Below are 19,010 nucleotides of genomic sequence, written 5' to 3' on the forward strand. Positions count from 1 at the left end.
GCCAGGCGAGGCAATTTGGCCAGTAACTCTGAAAAATATGAATCTTTGTGTGTGGTGTAATATTGGACTATAGGAGTGTTTCACTTTTCACAAACTCTGTATATGGAAAGAATACCTAAGGAAACAAATGTGAGTTATTATTCATAGTACAAAATGATTTTTCAATTTACAAGAAATACTCTGCGCATTTCCCAGTATTTTAAAAATATAAATTATTTATAAAAATTTATTTGGAAGTATTATTTCAGGAACATGTTCACTGCAAAAAAGGTGGTACAGTTGTACCATAGGAGAAATTTTTCTTGATTTTACATGTCAAGCAACAGCATTCCAGGGCTTTAAGGTTTGTTTAGCCTCTGGTACTGTGAAAATATTCCAAATAGGATATTACCATATTTTCTTTTCTTTTTTTTTTTTTTTTTTTGCGGTACGCGGGCCTCTCACTGTTGTGGCCTCTCCTGTTGCAGAGCACAGGCTCCGGATGTGCAGGCTTAGCGGCCATGGCTCACGGGCCCAGCTGCTCCACGGCATGTGGGATCTTCCCAGACCGGGTCACGAACTCATGTCCCCTGCATCGGCAGGCGGACTCTCAACCACTGCGCCACCAGGGAAGCCCAATATTTTCTTGTACAATTTCCCTTGATATTTTCACTCTCAAACAGAGTGGGTGGGAGAATTTTGTTCATACCTAGCAGCAATCTCATTAATTTTTATGAGATTTCACCTCTATTGACTGGCAAATGGTCCTACCTGAGGTAACACAGTAATCCATCAGTGGCAAAGCTAACTGGAATGTGGGTTTCCATAACCTTCTCCTTGTGTCTCAAGCAGATTCTTTCACCTAGATCCCTTTGCATGCAATTGTGAATTTTTTTCATCGCTCTTTTTAAATTTGCTGTCCAAGAGTGAGAGTGTATGAGAGGATGTAGTGGTTTAGGCAACATGTCTATTTTTAGGTTTTCTTCCCCTTAAATTGGATCAATGGAAAGAATATGTGAAGTGGAAAATATGTGAGTAAAAGGAGCTGGCATTTAATGAGCAGCTACTACATTAAGGAGACGTTGCTAAAGCAGTGTGCATCACAGGTTGGCTGACTGGTTGCCACGTGGATCTCAGACAATTCTGAGAACGTCAGAAGACCAGAGACAGGTCTGTTTGTAGGAAGAACAGAGGAACTTCACTGAGGAAGGTGCTAAAGTCTGCAGTAAGAGATGGTGGCAGGATCAGAACAACATAAAGTGTTATTGTTTGTTGCATTATTTTTGCCTTAGACCTGGTGGAGGAACCTGGACCATTGGATGCAGTGTTACATTTGCATATCCACAACCACAGCAGGAGGCAGGTTTTTATATTCTTACTTATAAGAGGGGAAACTGATGCTCACAGAGAGAGAAAACAAACACATAAAGGCATCTCACTTTTTTAGAACTTGTCTACATGAGCCAGTGGAGCTGATGGTCACCAGGGAACCAAGCTGTCTAGTTTTACTGTCAGATTCATGTTGTCAGTGTCCTCGAGAATCTTCCCTGTCATGGGTGGATCCAGTCACTCCACTTCTGTAATCCCATAGTATTTTGTGTATGGATACATTTCACTGCCTTTCATGCTGCATTGTAATTTGTTTACAGATCTTCCTTCCAGGAAAATAGGATAAAATTCTTGGAAATTTAATTTTCCCCCTTAAATCACATGCCATCCAGCCTTCTACCCATAAAACTGAGCCATGAGGAAAACAAGAGCAGGTCCTTTATAGAACAGAGAGGTCATTGATGAGCTTTCAAACATAAAGCTGAGTTTCCTGACTTCTTTTTAAGGGTCTAGAGGGTCATGTTTGTGGAAAGAGAAGAGATTCAAAGTTCTGTAATCTCCCTCCAACATATCAAGAATCGGTATTGCCAACTCCAGCAGAATTTCCTCCAGAATGTAGAAGATTGCCTTTTCCTCCCTTAGGGCCAAGCCAGGAGGACTGGTGTCCCAAAAGGAGGATCTGAGATGAGGAAGTCCATGCTAGAGAGGATGAGGGAGGGAGCACTTTTCCCCCACCGTGGACATGGCCAGAGGAAAGGAAATTGACAGAGGACAAAACCGGCTGTTGAATCATATGTGCACAGAGGGGCCCTCTCCGAACTGAAGTCCCAAGGGGAGAAAGAAAGCTAGACAGTTTGAAAGGAAACTGAAAGCAAAGCATCTTTCCTTTTGGACAGCACCACACTAACCCGAGGTCACATCAGACAACAAGCAGAGGTGAAGTGTCGTTAGTTAGAACACTCTCGTTCCCCAGCATCCTTCTTAGCTCCTGTTTTGCCAGAAGTCAGAGTGCTCTGCAAAGGGGTGCAGGCTGGCTGACCTGGGGCAGGACAGGGGGTTCTATGTGTCACAGCCAGATACCTGGAGGTCCACATCATCAGAGAGAATCGGGGGACTCAGCAAGGGGGGAGGAGCAGCAGAGGCCAGCAGAGTGCCAGGCACAGAACTGAGCCACAGATCCACCCCAACCCAGTGAGTGCACGCTCAACCGCTGGCCGACTGCCCAATGGTGGACAGCAGCCAAAGGACCAACGTGAGGCCAAAGGTCATGCTAGAGACCCACGTGCCTTCTCGGAAACGCCTATGGGAGAGAGGCATTCTGAGAGGCTGGGCATTTGTCCAAAAGCAACTGAACTATCCAAAGAAAGATTTTAAACCAGAAGAAATTAGTAAGTTTTACATCTAACCAGACTTTTCCCTCCAACCACTGCTATTTAGCTACCTTGGGGATATTTGGAGGAGGTTCACTATGAAGATTAGATCAATTGTAGGATATAAAGAAGGTACAATTGCTTTGGACATCTAAGCATAGCATGAGTGAATCTGCATCCAGGCTTTGCCTGCAATACTTGAGAGCTAGGACAATTTTTTCATCATCTTTATATCCCCAGAGCATAGTAGACTACTTAAAGGTGTTTAGAGTTCCACACTTGGGTCCTGCAGGAATAAATGCACTTACCGATGATAAAACTATTAAAGATGATTTGTGTTGCCTTGCCCAATAACTGGCCCTTAGAAATTCATCCTTTCATTCATTAACTTTTTTATTCAAATATTTCATATATGTTTGACATCTATATGTACCTGATCTTGTGAAGGAGACAAAGATGAATTGTTTCCACATTTATTCAAACATCAGACATTTTTTCAGTGCTTATTGTATATCAGGTACACAGGTCTCACCTCAAGGACCTTACAGACTTAAAGGAGAGAGGAAATATGTAAACAGCCATCATATAAAGTAGAAAGTGACAGTTACAGCAAGGAAGGTGAAGAGGAAGAAACAGAGTCAAGACACGATCAAATGCACGATTTCCTGGCTGCTGTGGAGTGTAGTGGGAGGAATGGAGAGAGACACTCCTCTTACTTTCCAGTGGAATTACCTGATGGCATCAGGGCACCAGCCCGCAGGACCAGAGTCAACGGAGGTAGAGTATGAAAGCTCCCTTTTGTAGAAGGTGGTTTGACAGAACACATTTAAAAACAGGTTTAGGGATAGGCATCATCTGGAACTAAAGAAAGACTGAAGATCGTCTTAGTGTGTCCTTCGATGATATGCAAGGGTCTCTCCCCTACATCAGGACAAAAGGCTGACCAAAAACTGTGCTGCATCCAATCAAATATTTGGATTTAGACTGCTACACATTTAAGTTATTTTCACAATCATGAGAATAGGAAGTCCAGATTTGAGAAATCTGAGAGTCAGAATATCACGTTCCCTTTAGGGGTAAGAACATTGCTTTTGAATACTTTGCCTTTAAATGTACTTTAAAATAGCTCTTGAATAGTCATTAAACTGCCACAGTCCTATACCAGGGACAGGTAAAAACAGTGAGGATAAAGAAGGAAATACAGTCTTAAAAGCTGAGCTCATAATCGTAAACTCAAGCCCACGGGACACGTTTCTCATGTGCACAGGCGTGCTTTCTCTCTGCTCATCCATGGAGGTGGAAATTCAGGTTGGCTACAAATAAAAAGTCTGCTTAGTGACTTTCTCTCATGTGTCACAACTTCTTGACTATAGGACCTCCGTTACATAAATCTTCAGGGTGAGAAGTACCTCTTCCCATGTCTCCACTGAGCTGAATGCATATTTTTCCCACCACACTGCCACACTGTATTCTAATTGTTAGGGTAGCTGTCTATCATCCCATGGTATGGCTCTGGTCTGATCAGTAGCTGTGTCCCCATCATCTAGCCACAGTGTTGGCATTTTTTAATCAATAAAGGAATCTGGATGCCAAGTCTATTCATATGACTTAAACTTTAGACTCCAGAGAGACATAAGAAGGTACAAATTACCCAGCCTTTCTCTGTATCTTATACAACTTAATTCCTAGCCTACTGAAAATTCAGAAAGAGTGGACCTAGAAAGTACTGAGAGTTACAAAAAGCCATCACTTTGGTAAAAAACTATTGCATGTGTATGTTACACATGTATGTCACATGTGTGTACCTTGTAGAATTAGTCTGTATGTCGCATGTGTGTACCTTGTAGAATTAGTCTCAGGGTCAGATATCACACTGCATATTAGGGAGGCTGGCTTTCATTCTGTATTAACCTCTGCTAACATACCCAAGGAGAGGAGTGGGCTGAAGGAAAACAATCAGGGCTAGAGGGTTTTCTTTCTTGTTCTTTGCTCCTGGGAAACTGCTTAGAAAATGGGAAGAGCTCGGACACATGCACTGTGTGAAGGAGGGGATGTGTTAAAGGTACAGTCTCCTCAGTATGGTTAGCAAGAGAACTGGAAATTGTTTCCCATGTGAGTTCATTTTAATTACCAAACTATACTGTTTGAAGAGATCTGCTTTTTTCTTATTTCACAGATGTACTAGTTTCACCTGTTTGCATTTTAGTACTACATGGCTGAAGAAAGATGAATAAACTTTGGGTGAGAAGTTGTAAAGCTGGTATTTCTACTGATATGGTTCATATAGCAGTTATAAAAATAGCACAGCTTTTAGAATTTATCCAAATGTCACTGCTAATCTGTCTCAAAGTCACAGACACAATCTATTCATTCTCTACAAGTCAAGAGATACAAACCCACAAATGTGCCTATAAAATAAAATCCTTATAAATCCAACATGGTGGTGTTACAATCTCTCCTTTGACTTTCTAATAAAAAAAACAGCTGGGTTTTTTCACTTCCATGTCTGGCTTTCATCATCTTTTTCCTGAATAAATGTTATCTTTTGCCTTTGTTAACTTTCTTTAGCTCCCTACTACAAAGGCAAAGTTAAAATTTTTTTTCCAAAAGATGTTTGACATTGTTAGCCATTAAACAACTGCAAATTAAACCCACAATGAATTATCACTGCACACCTTTTAGAATGGCTAACATAAAAAATAGTGATAACACCAAATGCTGGTGAGGGCAGGGAGAACGGGACCTCTCATACATTGCTGGTGGGAATGTAAAGTTGTACAACCACTCTGGACAGTTGTTTGACTGTTTCTGAAATCTGGATCATTTTCCACATGATCCAGAAACTGTAGCTTTGAGCATTTATCTCAGAGAGATGAGGTCTTACGTTAATATAAAACCTCCACATGAATGTCATAGCAGTTTTGTTTTTTTTAAATTTTATTTATTTTTTTATACAGCAGGTTCTTATTAGTCATCAATTTTATACACATCAGTGTAGACATGTAAATTCCAATTGCCCAATTCATCACACCACCACCCCCATCCCCCCATGGCTTTCCCCACTTGGGGTATACATTAGTTGTCTACATCTGTGTCTCAATTTCTGCCCTGCAAACCAGTTCATCTGTACCATTTTTCTAGGTTCCACATATATGCGTTAATATACGATATTTGTCTTTCTCTTTCTGACTTACTTCACTCTGTATGACAGTCTCTAGATACATCCACATCTCTACAAATGACCCAATTTCGTTCCTTTTTATGGCTGAGTAATATTCCATTGTATATATGTACCACATCTTCTTTATCCATCTGTCTGTTGATAGGCATTTAGGTTGCTTCCATAACCTAGCTATTGTGAACAGTGCTGCAATGAACATTGGGGTACATGTGTCTTTTTGAATTATGGTTTTCTCTGGGTATATGCCCAGTAGTGGGATTGCTGGATCATGTGGTAATTCTATTTTTAGTATTTTAAGGAAACTCCATACTGTTCTCCATAGTGGCTATATCAATTTACATTCCCACCAACAGCGCAAGAGGGTTCCCTTTTCTCCACACCCTCTCCAGCATTTGTTGTTTGTAGATTTTCTGATGATGCCCATTCTAACTGGTGTGAGGTGATACCTCATTGTAGTTTTGATTTGCATTTCTCTAATAATTAGTGATGTTGAGCATCCTTGAATGTGTTTGTTGTCAATCTGTATATCTTCTTTGGAGAAATGTCTATTTAGGTCTTCTGCCCATTTTTGGATTGGGTTGTTTGTTTTTTTAACATTGAGCTGCATGAGCTGTTTATATATTTTGGAGATTAATCCTTTGTCCGTTGATTTGTTTGCAAATATTTTCTCCCATTCTGAGGGTTGTCGTTTCGTCTCGTTTATGGTTTCCTTTGCTATGCAAAAGCTTTGAAGTTTCATTAGGTCCCATTTGTTTATTTTTGTTTTTATTTCCATTTCTCTAGGAGGTGGATCAAAAAAGATCTTGCTGTAATTAATGTCAAACAGTGTTGTTCCTATGTTTTCCTCTAAGAGTTTTATAGTGTCTGGTCTTACATTTAGGTCTCAAATTCATTTTGAGTTTATTTTTGTGTATGGTGTTAGGGAATGTTCTAATTTCATTCTTTTACATGTGGCTGTCCAGTTTTCCCAGCACCACTTATTGAAGGGACTGTCTTTTCTACATTGTATATCCTTGGCTCCTTTGTCATAGATTAGCTGACCATAGGCGCATGGGTTTATCTCTGGGCTTTCTATCTTGTTCCATTGATCTGTGTTTCTGTTTCTGTGCCAGTAACATACTGTCTTGATTACTGTAGCTTTGTAGTATAGTCTGAAGTCAGGGAGTCTGATTCCTCCAGCTCTGTTTTTTTCCCTCAAGACTGCTTTGGCTATTCGGGGTCTTTTGTGTCTCCATACAAATTTTAAGACTTTTTGCTCTAGTTCCGTAAAAATGCCATTGGAAACTTGATAGGAATTGCACTGAATCTGTAGATTGCTTTGGGTAGTATAGTCATCTCCACAGTATTAATTCTTCCAATCCAAGAACATGGTATATCTCTCCATCTGTTGGTATCATCTTTAATTTCTTTCATCAGTATCTTATAGTTTTCTGCATACAGGTCTTTTGTCTCCCTAGGTAGGTTTATTCCTAGGTATTTTATTCTTTTTCTTGCAATGGTAAATGAGAGTGTTTTCTTGATTTCATTTTCAGATTTTTCATCATTAGTGTATAGGAATGCCAGAGATTTCTGTGCATTAATTTTGTATCCTTCAACTTTACCAAATTCCTTGATTAGCTCTAGTAGTTTTCTGCTGGCATCTTTAGGATGCTCTATGTATAGTATCATGTCATCTGCAAACAGTGAGAGTTTTACTTCTTCTTTTCCAATTTGTATTCCTTTTATTTCTTTTTCTTCTCTGATTGCTGTGGCTAGGACTTCCAAAAGTATGTTGAATAATAGTGGTGAGAGTGGACATCCTTAACTTGTTCCTGATCTTAGAGGAAATGCTTTCAGTTTTTCACCATTGAGAATGATGTTTGCTGTGGGTTTGTCATATATGGCCTTTATTATGTTGAGGTAGGCTCCCTCTGTGCCCACTTTCTGGAGAGTTTTTAATATAAATTGGTGTTGAACTTTTTCAAAAGCTTTTTCTGCATCTATTGAGATGAACATACGGTTTTTATTCTTCAATTTGTTAATATGGTTTATCACATTGATTGACTTGTGTATATTGAAGAATCCTTGCATCCCTTAGATAAATCCCACTTGATCATGGTGTGTGACCCTTTTAATGTGTCGTTGGATTCTGTTTGCTAGTATTTTGTTGAGGATTTTTGCATCTATATTCATCAGTGATATTGGTCTGTAATTTTCTTTTTTTGTAGTATCTTTGTTTGGTTTTGGTATCAGGGTGATGGTGGCCTCATAGAATGAGTTTGGGAGTATTCCTTCCTCTGCAATTTTTGGGAAGAGTTCGAGAAGGATGGGTGTTAGCTCTTCTCTAAATGTTTGATAGAATTCACCTGTGAAGCCATCTGGTCCTGGACTTTTGTTTGTTGGAAGATTTTTAATCACAGTTTCAATTTCATTACTTGTGATTAGTCTGTTCACATTTTCTATTTCTTCCTGGTTCAGTCTTGGAAGGTTATACCTTTCTAAGAATTTGTCCATTTCTTCCAGGTTGTCCACTTTATTGGCATAGAGTTGCTTGTAGTAGTCTCTTAGGATGCTTTGTATTTCTGCGGTGTCTGTTGTAACTTCTCCTTTTTCACTTCTAATTTTATTGATGTGAGTCCTCTCCCTCTTTTTCTTGATGAGTCTGGCTAATGGTTTATCAGTTTTGTTTATCTTCTCAAAGAATGAGCTTTTATTTTTATTGATCTTTGCTACTGTTTTCTTTGTTTCTATTTCATTTATTTCTTCTCTGATCTTTATGATTTCTTTCCTTCTGCTAACTTTGGGTTTTGTTTGTTCTTCTTTCTCTAGTTCTTTTCAGTGTAAGGTTAGATTTTTTATTTGAGATTCTTCTTGTTTCTTGAGGTAGGCTTGTATAGCTATAAACTTCCCGCTTAGAAATGCTTTTGCTGCATCCCATAGGTTTTGGATCATCGTGATTTCATTGTCTTTTGTCTCTACGTATTTTTTGATTTTCTCTTTGATTTCTTCAGTGATCTCTTGGTTATTTAGTAACGTATTGTTTAGCCTCCATGTGTTTATGTTTTTTACGTTTTTTTCTCTGTAATTCATTTCTAATCTCACAGCATTGTGGTCAGAAAAGATGCTTGATATGATTTCAATTTTCTTATATTTACTGAGGCTTGATTTATGACCCAAGATGTGATCTATCCTGGAAAATGTTCTGTGCACACTTGACAAGAAAGTGTAATCTGCTGTTTTTGGATGGAATGTCCTATAAATATCAATTAAGTCTATCTGGTCTATTGTGTCATTTAAAGCTTCTGCTTCCTTATTTATTTTCATTATGGATGATCTGTCCATTGGTGTAAGTGAGGTGTTAATGTCCCCTACTATTATTGTGTTACTGTCGATTTCCTATTTTATAGCTGTTAGCAGTTGCCTTATGTATTGAGGTGCTCCTATGTTGGGTGCATATATATTTATAATTGTTATATCTTCTTCTTGGATTGATCCCTTGATCATTATGTAGTGTCCTTCCTTGTCTCTTGTAACATTCTTTATTTTAAAGTCTATTTTATCTAATATGAGTATTGCTACTCCAGCTTTCTTTTGACTTCCATTTGCTTGGAATATATTTTTCCATCCCCTCACTTTCAGTCTGTATGTGTCCCTAGGTCTGAAGTAGACAGCATATAGATGGGTCTTGTTTTTGTATCCATTCAGCAAGCCTGTGTCTTTAGGTTGGAATATTTAATCCGTTCATGTTTAAGGTAATTTTCGATATGTATGTTCCTATGACCATTTTCTTAATTGCTTTGGGTTTGTTTTTGTAGGTCCTTTTCTTCTCTTGTGTTTCCCACTTTGAGAAGTTCCTTTAGCATTTGTTGTAGAGCTGGTTTGGTGGTACTGAATTCTCTCAGCTTTTGCTTGTCTCTAAAGCTTTTGATTTCTCTGTTGAATCTGAATGAGATCCTTGCTGGGTAGAGTAATCTTGGCTGTAGGTTCTTCCCTTTCATCACTTTAAATATATCATGCCACTGCCTTCTCGCTTGTAGAGTTTCTGCTGAGAAATCAGCTGTTAACCTTATGAGAGTTCCCTTGTATGTTATTTGTCATTTGTCCCTTGCTGCTTTCAATAATATTTCTTTGTCTTTAATTTTTGCCAGTTTGATTATGTGTCTTAGCATGTTTCTCTTTGGGTTTATCCTGTATGGGACTCTCTGAGCTTCCTGGAGTTGGGTGGCTATTTCCTTTCCCATGTTAGGGAAGTTTTTGAGTATAATCTCTTCAAATATTTTCTCGGGTCCTTTCTCTCTCTCTTCTCCTTCTGGGACCCCTATAATGCAAATGTTGTTGCATGTAATGTTGTCCCAGAGGTCTCTTAGGCTGTCTTCATTTCTTTTCATTCTTTTTTCTTTATTCTGTTCTGCAGCAGTGAATTCCACCAATCTGTCTTCCAGGTCACTTATCCGTTCTTCTGCCTCAGTTATTCTGCTACTGATTCCTTCTAGTGTAGTTTTCTTTTCAGTTATTGTATTGTTCATCTCTGTTTGTTTGTTCTTTAATTCTTCTAGGTCTTTGTTAAACATTTCTTGCATCTTCTCAATCTTTGCCTCCATTCTTTTGCCAAGGTCCTGGATCATCTTTGCTATCATTATTCTGAATTCTTTTTCTGGAAGGTTGCCTATCTCCACTTCTTTAATTCTTTTGTGGGGGTTTATCTTGTTCCTTCATCTGGTACATAGCCCTCTGCCTTTTCCTCTTGTCTGTCTTTCTGTGAATGTGGTTTTTATTCCACATGCTGCAGGATTGTAGTTCTTCTTGCTTCTGCTGTCTGCCCTCTGGTGGATGAGGCTATCTAAGAGGCTTGTGCAAGTTTCCTGATGGGGGGGACTGGTGGTGGGTAGAGCTGCCTGTTGCTCTGGTGTGCAGAGCTCAGTAAAACTTTAAGCCGCTTGACTGCTGATAGGTGGGGTTGGGTTCCCTCCCTGTTGGTTGTTTGGCCTGAGGCAACCCAACACTGGAGCCTACCTGGGCTCTTTGGTGGGGCTAAATAGGGACTCTGCGAGGGCTCACGCCAAGGAGCACTTCCCAGAACCTCTGCTGCCAGTGTCCTTGTCTCCACGGTGAGCCACAGCCACCCCCCCCCCCACAGGTGACCCTCCAACACTAGCAGGTAGGTCTGGTTCAGTCTTCCCCGGGGTCACTGCTCCTTCCCCTGGGTCCTGATGTGCACATTACTTTGTGTGTGCCTTCCAAGAGTGGAGTCTCTGTTTTCCCTACTCCTGTCTAAGTCCTGCAATCAAATCGCACTCACCCTCAATGTCTGATTCTCTAGGAATTCCTCCTCCCGTTGCCAGACCCCCAGGTTGGGAAGCTGACATGGGGCTAAGAACCTTCAATCCAGTGGGTGGACTTCTGTGGTATAAGTGTTCTCCAGTCTGTGAGTCACCCACCCAGCAGTTGTGGGATTTGATTTTACTGTGATTGCGCCCCTCCCACCGTCTCACTGTAGCTTCTCCTTTGTCTTTGGATGTGGGGTATCTTTTTTGGTGAGTTCCAGTGTCTTCCTGTGGATGACTGTCCAGCAGCTAGTTGTGATTCTGGTGTTCTTGCAAGAGGGAGTGAGAGCACATCCTTCTACTCCGCCATCTTGGTTCTTGTCTCAGAAGATCTCTCAGACAATCAACGAGATTGATTTCAAGTCTGTCTCATCTACATGGATGTTAGAGCTGATATAATTCTGTGGTCAGAACATCAAAAGAATAGACTCCTTTTCCACCTTCTACAGGCTACACACATACCTTGGCTTGTGGCCTCTTCCTCTTTCAAAGATAGCAATGATGGGTTGAGTCCTTATATCACAAAGACAATGACCTTCTCCTGTAGTCACACCTCCCTCTAACTCCTCATAGCAGTTTTATTTGTAAAAAACCAAAGCTGGAAATAATCCAAATGTCCTTCAGCAGGTGATGGCTAAACAAACCCTGATATGTTTATACTATGGCATACTACTCAGCAATAAAAAGACCAAACTATTGATACATGCAACAATTTGGGTGGACTTAAGGGTATTATGCTTAGTGAAAAAAGCCAATCTCAAAAGGTTAAACACTGTGTGATTCCATTTTATATAGCATTCTCCAGCTGACAAAATCATAGAGATGGAGAATAGAGTAGTCGTTGCTAGGGATAGGAATGAGGGTGGTGGAATGGGTGTGACTTCATAGGGGTTGTATGAGGGAGTTTCTTTGTGGTGATAGTATAGTTCTGTATCCTGACTGTGGTCGTAGTTACACAAACCTATACATGGATCAAATTGTGTAGAGCTACACACACACACCAACAAACGAGTGAAAGAAAAGGGATGAAAACTGAATCAGGTCTGTGGCTTAGTTAACAGTATTGTACCAATGTCAGTATCCTAGTCATATAAAATGTCACCATTGGGGAAAAGCTGTGTGGACAGTTCATAGAATCCTATATAGTTTTGCAATTCCTTGTGAGTCTATAATCATTCCAGAAATATATATTTTCCTCTCACACTTCATGCATTAATTGTTTGTGACATTTAACCATGAGTTTAAGGAATTAACTGAAAGAGCAAGAGGATAAAGCACAGAGAGCCTCTTCATGTCTTTTTGTTCTATATCACTGTTCTTAAGAGAATCAGAAGACAAAAGTACTTGGTCGTTTGCCAACTAGTAATGAGGACTGTCTTGTTAAAACAGAAGTGCCTTTGCAAAAGGGCTGTTGGGCTACATCCTATCATTCCTTTCCTCAGAAACCTTCACAGCTCTCTTTTATTTACAAAATTAAGCCACACTTTTCATCCTGACCTTGAAGACCTCCTATGACATGACCCCAGCTTAACTTTTTGGCTCTATCTTACTTTATTCCATAATGAGCACCCATTGCTTCAATCTGTTCTCTGCACCACAGCCTGCCTGCCTTCAAAACTCAAATGTGGCTTCCCACGGCACTTAGCCTAAAGACTCAAACTCTTGACCTGGCTGTCAAGACTTGTTGAGTCTAGCACTTGCCTCCTTCCCCAGCCCATCTTGCACCACTCTTTTCTTCACTCTCCTTGCCTAGTCACAAGCCCTTGCTCACAACCTCATCCTTGTCATGGTCCTTCCCACCACAGAGCCTTGAGCACGCTGTCTTCTTTGCTTGGACCTCTTTCTTTCTCAACTAATCTTCCACTTCTCTTATAGGTCTCAGCTCTACCACTAGTCTTTTAGGAAAATCTTCCCCAACTTTCCAGTTTAGGCCAAGTTGTTTTGACAAATGTTCTCGTAGAACTGTGTTGCTTTCTTTTAGAACACTCATCTCTGACTATAATGATGCAGCCATTCATTTGGTTATTTGGCTGCCCTTCCCATTTGCCTGGAAGTGCCAAAGAATACAGAAAGTATCTTTTTTTTTACTATTTCCTCACTGTTCACTACCTAATACACTGACTTGAACAGAGAAGTATTCAGTAGTTATTTTTGAAGTGACTGGATGAATCAAACTGGAATAATTGTTCTCCAATCATATTCCTCAGGTTTTCTGCCCCTAAGCTTTTGCCATGATTTTCTTTCTGGGTTCAAAGCTATACCTAAATTTTATTCAATCTTATAGACTCCTCTGAATGGGTACTTTCTTGCCTCTGCAAATAAACATCATCTCTGGCTCCTGTGAAAACTATAGCACTTTGGCATCCGTTCCCTTGCTGTACATGATGTTACTATCAATAGACTGTGCCTCCTGTCCCCTTTATAAGTTCAGAAGCTCCTGGAGGGTAAGGTTGATTCATTTCCTTTGTTCTTTTCTTTTTTTTTTAACTCTGTAGAAGCTTTGTCATTCTTTTTTTTTTCTGTTAATGTTTTTATTCTTTAATTTTATTTTATTAAAAATTTTTTTATTTTATATTGGAGTATAGTTGATTAACAATGTTGTGTTAGTTTCAAGTGTACAGCAAAGGTTGATTCATTTCTATTTACATCACTTGCAATAACTAGTACATTTCTCAGATGTATAATTAGTGTATTTTCCTTATTGATTAATATATGAATAAAAGCTAAACACTTAGCACATATTATGTTCTCAATTAGTAATTATAGAAACAAGGGAAAATCATTATAGGTCCTTGTTAGTTCCAGTGATTTGCAATGAGTAAACAGAATTGAATTACAAAACAGCAGTACCGACATGGTTCCCAGAGCAAATGCCTTCTATTCTGACCATTTATTATTATTTAAGAAGTTTATTTTTTGTAGGTAGCAAAATGGTTCTAGAATTGTTTGATTCAACTTGCTTTTTTACTTCCCCCTATCCCTTGCTCAGTAAGTTATAATGAAGACAAACTGATATTTCAGTAGAATTACTTTTTGACTTTCTACAGAATTAAAATAAATTTTGCATAGAATGCAGCATTAAATGCAGTGTCAAACAGCTAATTTGAGAGAGGTGGAAGGATGGATTAATGGTGGTGCATAACATGGGTTGAACAAAACACCTGAGGACAAGGGGAAAGTTATTAAAACCTTGTCACTGGGCTTCTCTGGTGGCATAGTGGTTGAGAGTCCCCCTGCTGATGCAGGGGACACGGGTTTGTGCCCCGGTCCAGGAAGATCCCACATGCTGCAGAGCGGCTAGGCCCGTGAGCCATGGCCGCTGAGCCTGCGCGCCCGGAGCCTGTGCTCCGCAACGGGAGAGGCCACAACAGTGAGAGGCCCGGTACCGCAAAAAAAAAAAAGAAAGAAAAAAAACCTTGTCACTGTCTACAAAAAGGAATTGAAAAACTGAAAAAATTTTTTTATAAATCCCCATAGAACTTAAGCAACCAGTAATTGGTTGTGACTTTTCAATGCTTAACAAAAGAAAACAAAAGTCAAATGGATTTCCAAAGGGGTAAGTTTCCTCTTCATGCTCCCCAGGAGGCCCATTAATAATTTTTGACTCTGCACTAATGGGCCCAGTTCTGCTATGAAGCCAGCATTCCCCTTTCTTCTCCCACATACCGGTATAGACATTCCAGGGGCCTCTGCATGTGGGTAGAGAACTGCTGGCAATTTCTGTGTCTCCAAATACTGGAAATCAATGCAATTTAATTAACCTCTTTAAACACTTTTGAGCGCCTATTATGTGCTGGGTTTCCTACCAGGTACTAGCGATTCAAAAGTGAACAAGAAATCCTCTTTGCTGTGAAAAGCTTACAGCTTGGTGGAGTAGGTGGAAATATTCAAACACCATTCTTAGGTAAGACAGACTGTGAAGACAGAGCTATAAAACAAAGTGCCTGGGAGCACAGGAGAGAGAGAGCATGAGAGAGAGAGAGAGAGAGACAGAGACAGAGAGAGAAATTTGTTGTCATTGTGGGGCTTGTGGAAGTGAATAGGAGCTAGGCTGAGTTTGGAGCACTGTGGTTGTTCTCCCAGCATCCATCCACCTCATCTCTCCCTTAATGGGTGACAGATATGTGATTGGGTGAGATTGATCCTGCCCTGACTCCAGGAGTGAGTGCTGATTGGTGAGCCAGTGATTCTCAACTAGAGATGGTACCTGCTAGAGGGCATTTGGAAATCCATGAGGACACTTTTAGTTGTTACAAAGGCTGAAAGACGCTATGGGCATTTGATGGGTAGGGACCAGAAATCTTAAATGACCTATAAAGTAGGAAAATGACTCACATCATGAAAAACTGTCCTACCCAAAATGCCAGTAGTACTCCTACTGAGAAACATTTGTCTAAACAAATCAGAGAAATCTCCTCCTGTATTGGTTCAGAGAGTCCAGGTCTAGGTCAGTTAGCTCACACTGTTCCCCTGCCATCAGTGTGGTCCAATCAAATAGAGCTCTGGACTTTTCTTCAGTGGTTGTAGGGAAGCATCCTTTCTGTCCCTTATTGGGTATGCAGGAGGAAGCATGTAGACCCTACCTAATTCTGATATGGATAGATTCCCATTCAATCTATATAATCTGAATTTATTCAAGTGGTTTGTTCGCTTGCTTGTTTCTTCATTTTTGTTATTGTTTCTAAGCAAATTATTGGAATGGCAGCAATGTTGTTGAGGTATCAAATCTAAGTAAAATCTGATATGTGAACAATATTTTGTTTTCATCCTGGAGCCTTGGAATGACTATAAAATTCATAATATTGTCATAAAAAGAGAAATAAGGGTGAAACAAAAATAGTCAAGATTATTATTTATGGTTTAATGAGGAATATAAGTGGTGCCTGGTAAAAATCGTGAAAATCTAAGTTAAATTTGCAATGGTGTGTGTGTGCGCGTGCACGCTTGTACACATAATTACATAAAAGAAAAAGAGAGAGAGGGAGGGAGGAAGGAAGGATGCAGTGGCTATCTTCATACCTAACACATTGTAGAAATGTAAATCTTGTCCCTTTAGGAAAAATTCTGTCCCTTCAGCTTACAAAATCTACACATTAAAGAAAGCTAAAAGAAAAGATTATTAAGCACTTTGATTACTTAATCAAAGTCCATTAGCATATTCTAAAACCTTACAAGTTGTGATTAAAATAGATTTATTTTTATGCTTACTAATAATTCTTCTGCTGACGTAAGATTAGCATTCTTAGCTACAAATTATTTTCCTGCATTGTCAATGGTTCTTGTGGTATACTAAAAACAAAGAAGAGATGTACAATTACATGTGAATTAAGAAAAATTAAAGGAACACAGAAATAAACGTCCACTTAATTTTTATATAACCGATTTCCCTCTTGTTGCAAAACTGAGAAACTAGTCATCAGAACTCCCAAGTGACTAAACTGAAAGTAAACTACATCTGGAAAATGAGGAAGATGAGAAGGGAAGAGAGCCTTGGTACCTGGATACTGGTCAGAGTCGTGTACTGGTAAGCCTTGACCACCAGATAGTTTGCTTCCAAGTCTATCAGTCCCAGGATCATATACTTCCACCATCTTCGTCGTAAAATTGCCAGGAGGTTTTCTTCTCCTGCGTTACAAAGTTAAGAAGAAATGGATTAAGCTCTGAACACGTTGAGAAACTGTATATTTAGAAGGATTCTAAAATATATATTACAGTACTATATTTTTTACCGTACCTTATCAAACGTTTAATTAAACAAATGAATCAATATGTCCAAGAATGACATGCTTGTGCTTAGTTTACTAGACTTCATGGTAGATTTCAGCCCTTCAAATTAGTTCGTATCCCAGAACAAGACTGGACAGGTTTTTAGTTCACTATGCAAAACATTTTCTCACAAACATTTGAAAACTTTTGTCAAGTAAAAATAAAAGGAAAGGTGTTCAGAAAGGCTGTATAAACACGTGAAATCCAAATCGTCCTGAACTTCAGGATTGTGGTAAAATAGACAAAAATGGAAAGAGCGGAGTCAAATGGAGAAAAGCCTGTGCTTAGCTGCAGATCTGCAGTAAGGCTGCAGGGTGCCATCCCGAGGGCTCGCTCGCCTCTGAACCTTACACGCAGGTGGTGTGTGGGTGATGGGAAGAGAGAGGAAGTTGGGGGTCACTCATCGATGGGGAAGAGTGCCACAGGCCTTGGTCTTAATGCTGCCGACGACTGCAAACTTCACCATCTTGTCTCTTATGCTGGTAGCCTCAGAACAGACTCTGAACTGCTTAGTTCTTCATCCTTATTTTTACATATTTCAGGCCTGAAATGTACCTTTTCTCAAAGTGGGGGAACATGATTATTAATAATAACAGCTTTCTGAGGCCAAACTGTGAGGAATCCTTAGAGGATGTGGAACATGCAGAAACCCTGAGTGAATGGTGATTCTTGATACCAAAGAAACAATCCAAACATTTGGCCCAAAGTATGCTTTCTCTTGCTCTTCAATGTGCTGATTCCCCTGCATGGACTATTCTTCCCCCAGCCTTCAAATGAAGAAGCAGCATAGACTCTACCACCAGGAAGCCTTCCTTGATCTTTCACTTTGATCTTCTCAGAATCGGTTGGGTTTCCATGCTATGGGCTCCTTTAACACCCTTTCTTATTCCACAGATACAGTACTTATCTCCCTGTGTTATAATAGCCAGTTTTCTTGACTCTGTTACTCATTAGATTATTAACAATTTGAAGAGAGTGGCACTGTCTCGGTCATCACTTTATCTCTAGGGCCCAACAGTGCATGGTGAGTAGTCAATAAGTAATACAGAATCTATGAACACATTTTGTGTTTAATAACCTCAGCAATGTTAAATAACATTGAAATTGAAATATTTAAAATATATCTACTATAAACATTCATGCACCAGACGATGAAAATTGTTTTCTAGTTAGAACATCTGACATAAATTCATTTGGTGACCGTTTTACACATAATACTCTATACATAGGACATAAAAAGGTCAATGGCACACTGAACCGCAAAGCTGAAGTTCTAAGGTCACAAGTCATTGTCCCAGGTAATTTACATGATGCACAGAGAATTGCTAAACTCAGAGCACACCAGCCACATTTCAATATGTGACATTGAAAATCTGGATCATGGCACTGTTTGTTCCGCCAATCAATACATATTCAAAGTTACACAGATTCAAAGGAATGATTTGTTGTCTTGCTGTTTGTTCTGCTGAAGAAGTCTACAAGCGAAACACTCTAAACAAATGCTCCCATATTGTTTCACTTGAGCACCTGAAAACGTACAACACACTTGCTTAGCAAAATTATCCAGGAAGGCAAGAAAGCTCTCTTTTTTTTTTTGGCTGAGCAAAAAATGCAACCTTTAAAAGGACTGCTTAGGGATTTATCTACATGACTCTCATTAACACTGATGTATAATAGGCCATTAAAATTCTAGAATAGTGAAGATGCATTCTTTAGAGCCCTCGTGCCAAAGTGCTTTCTAAACCTCATGAAACCGGGCCATCCATAAAAGCACCAGCACAATTGGTGGTACGTTAACATTTTGAAGGAAAAGAATTTTTAAAAAAATTAAGAGGAGTAATAAAATCTAAGGGTGCAAATTTTAGAATTATAATTTGGCATTTAAATTTGTTGTTATTATTCTTACTATCAACATGTCCAAATATAAATAGAAAGCATAGAGAATAATGTGATAAGGTAATCTCCAACCTGAGTTAATTAATGTTAAAATTTTGCCATGTTTGCTTCAGATTTTTTCTGAGAAAGGAAATGTTACAGATGAAATTGAAGCCCCATTTCTGCCACTGCCAGATTCCATTCCCT

General features: G+C 39.4%; 1 protein-coding gene across 1 annotated transcript in view; it reads right to left on the reverse strand.

Annotated features, from left to right (window-relative positions):
• The window catches only part of SLC35F1 (solute carrier family 35 member F1), a 412,454-nt gene that overhangs the window by 72,940 nt on the left and 320,504 nt on the right, over positions 1-19,010 (reverse strand). Inside the window, exon 3 of the mRNA XM_065888978.1 lies at positions 16,660-16,787. Within this exon, the coding sequence (XP_065745050.1) occupies positions 16,660-16,787 (128 nt within the window). The remainder of the gene's footprint in view (positions 1-16,659; positions 16,788-19,010) is intronic.

The sequence above is a fragment of the Phocoena phocoena genome, chromosome 12 (assembly GCF_963924675.1).
Source record: "Phocoena phocoena chromosome 12, mPhoPho1.1, whole genome shotgun sequence".
Classification (NCBI taxonomy): Eukaryota; Metazoa; Chordata; class Mammalia; order Artiodactyla; family Phocoenidae; genus Phocoena; species Phocoena phocoena.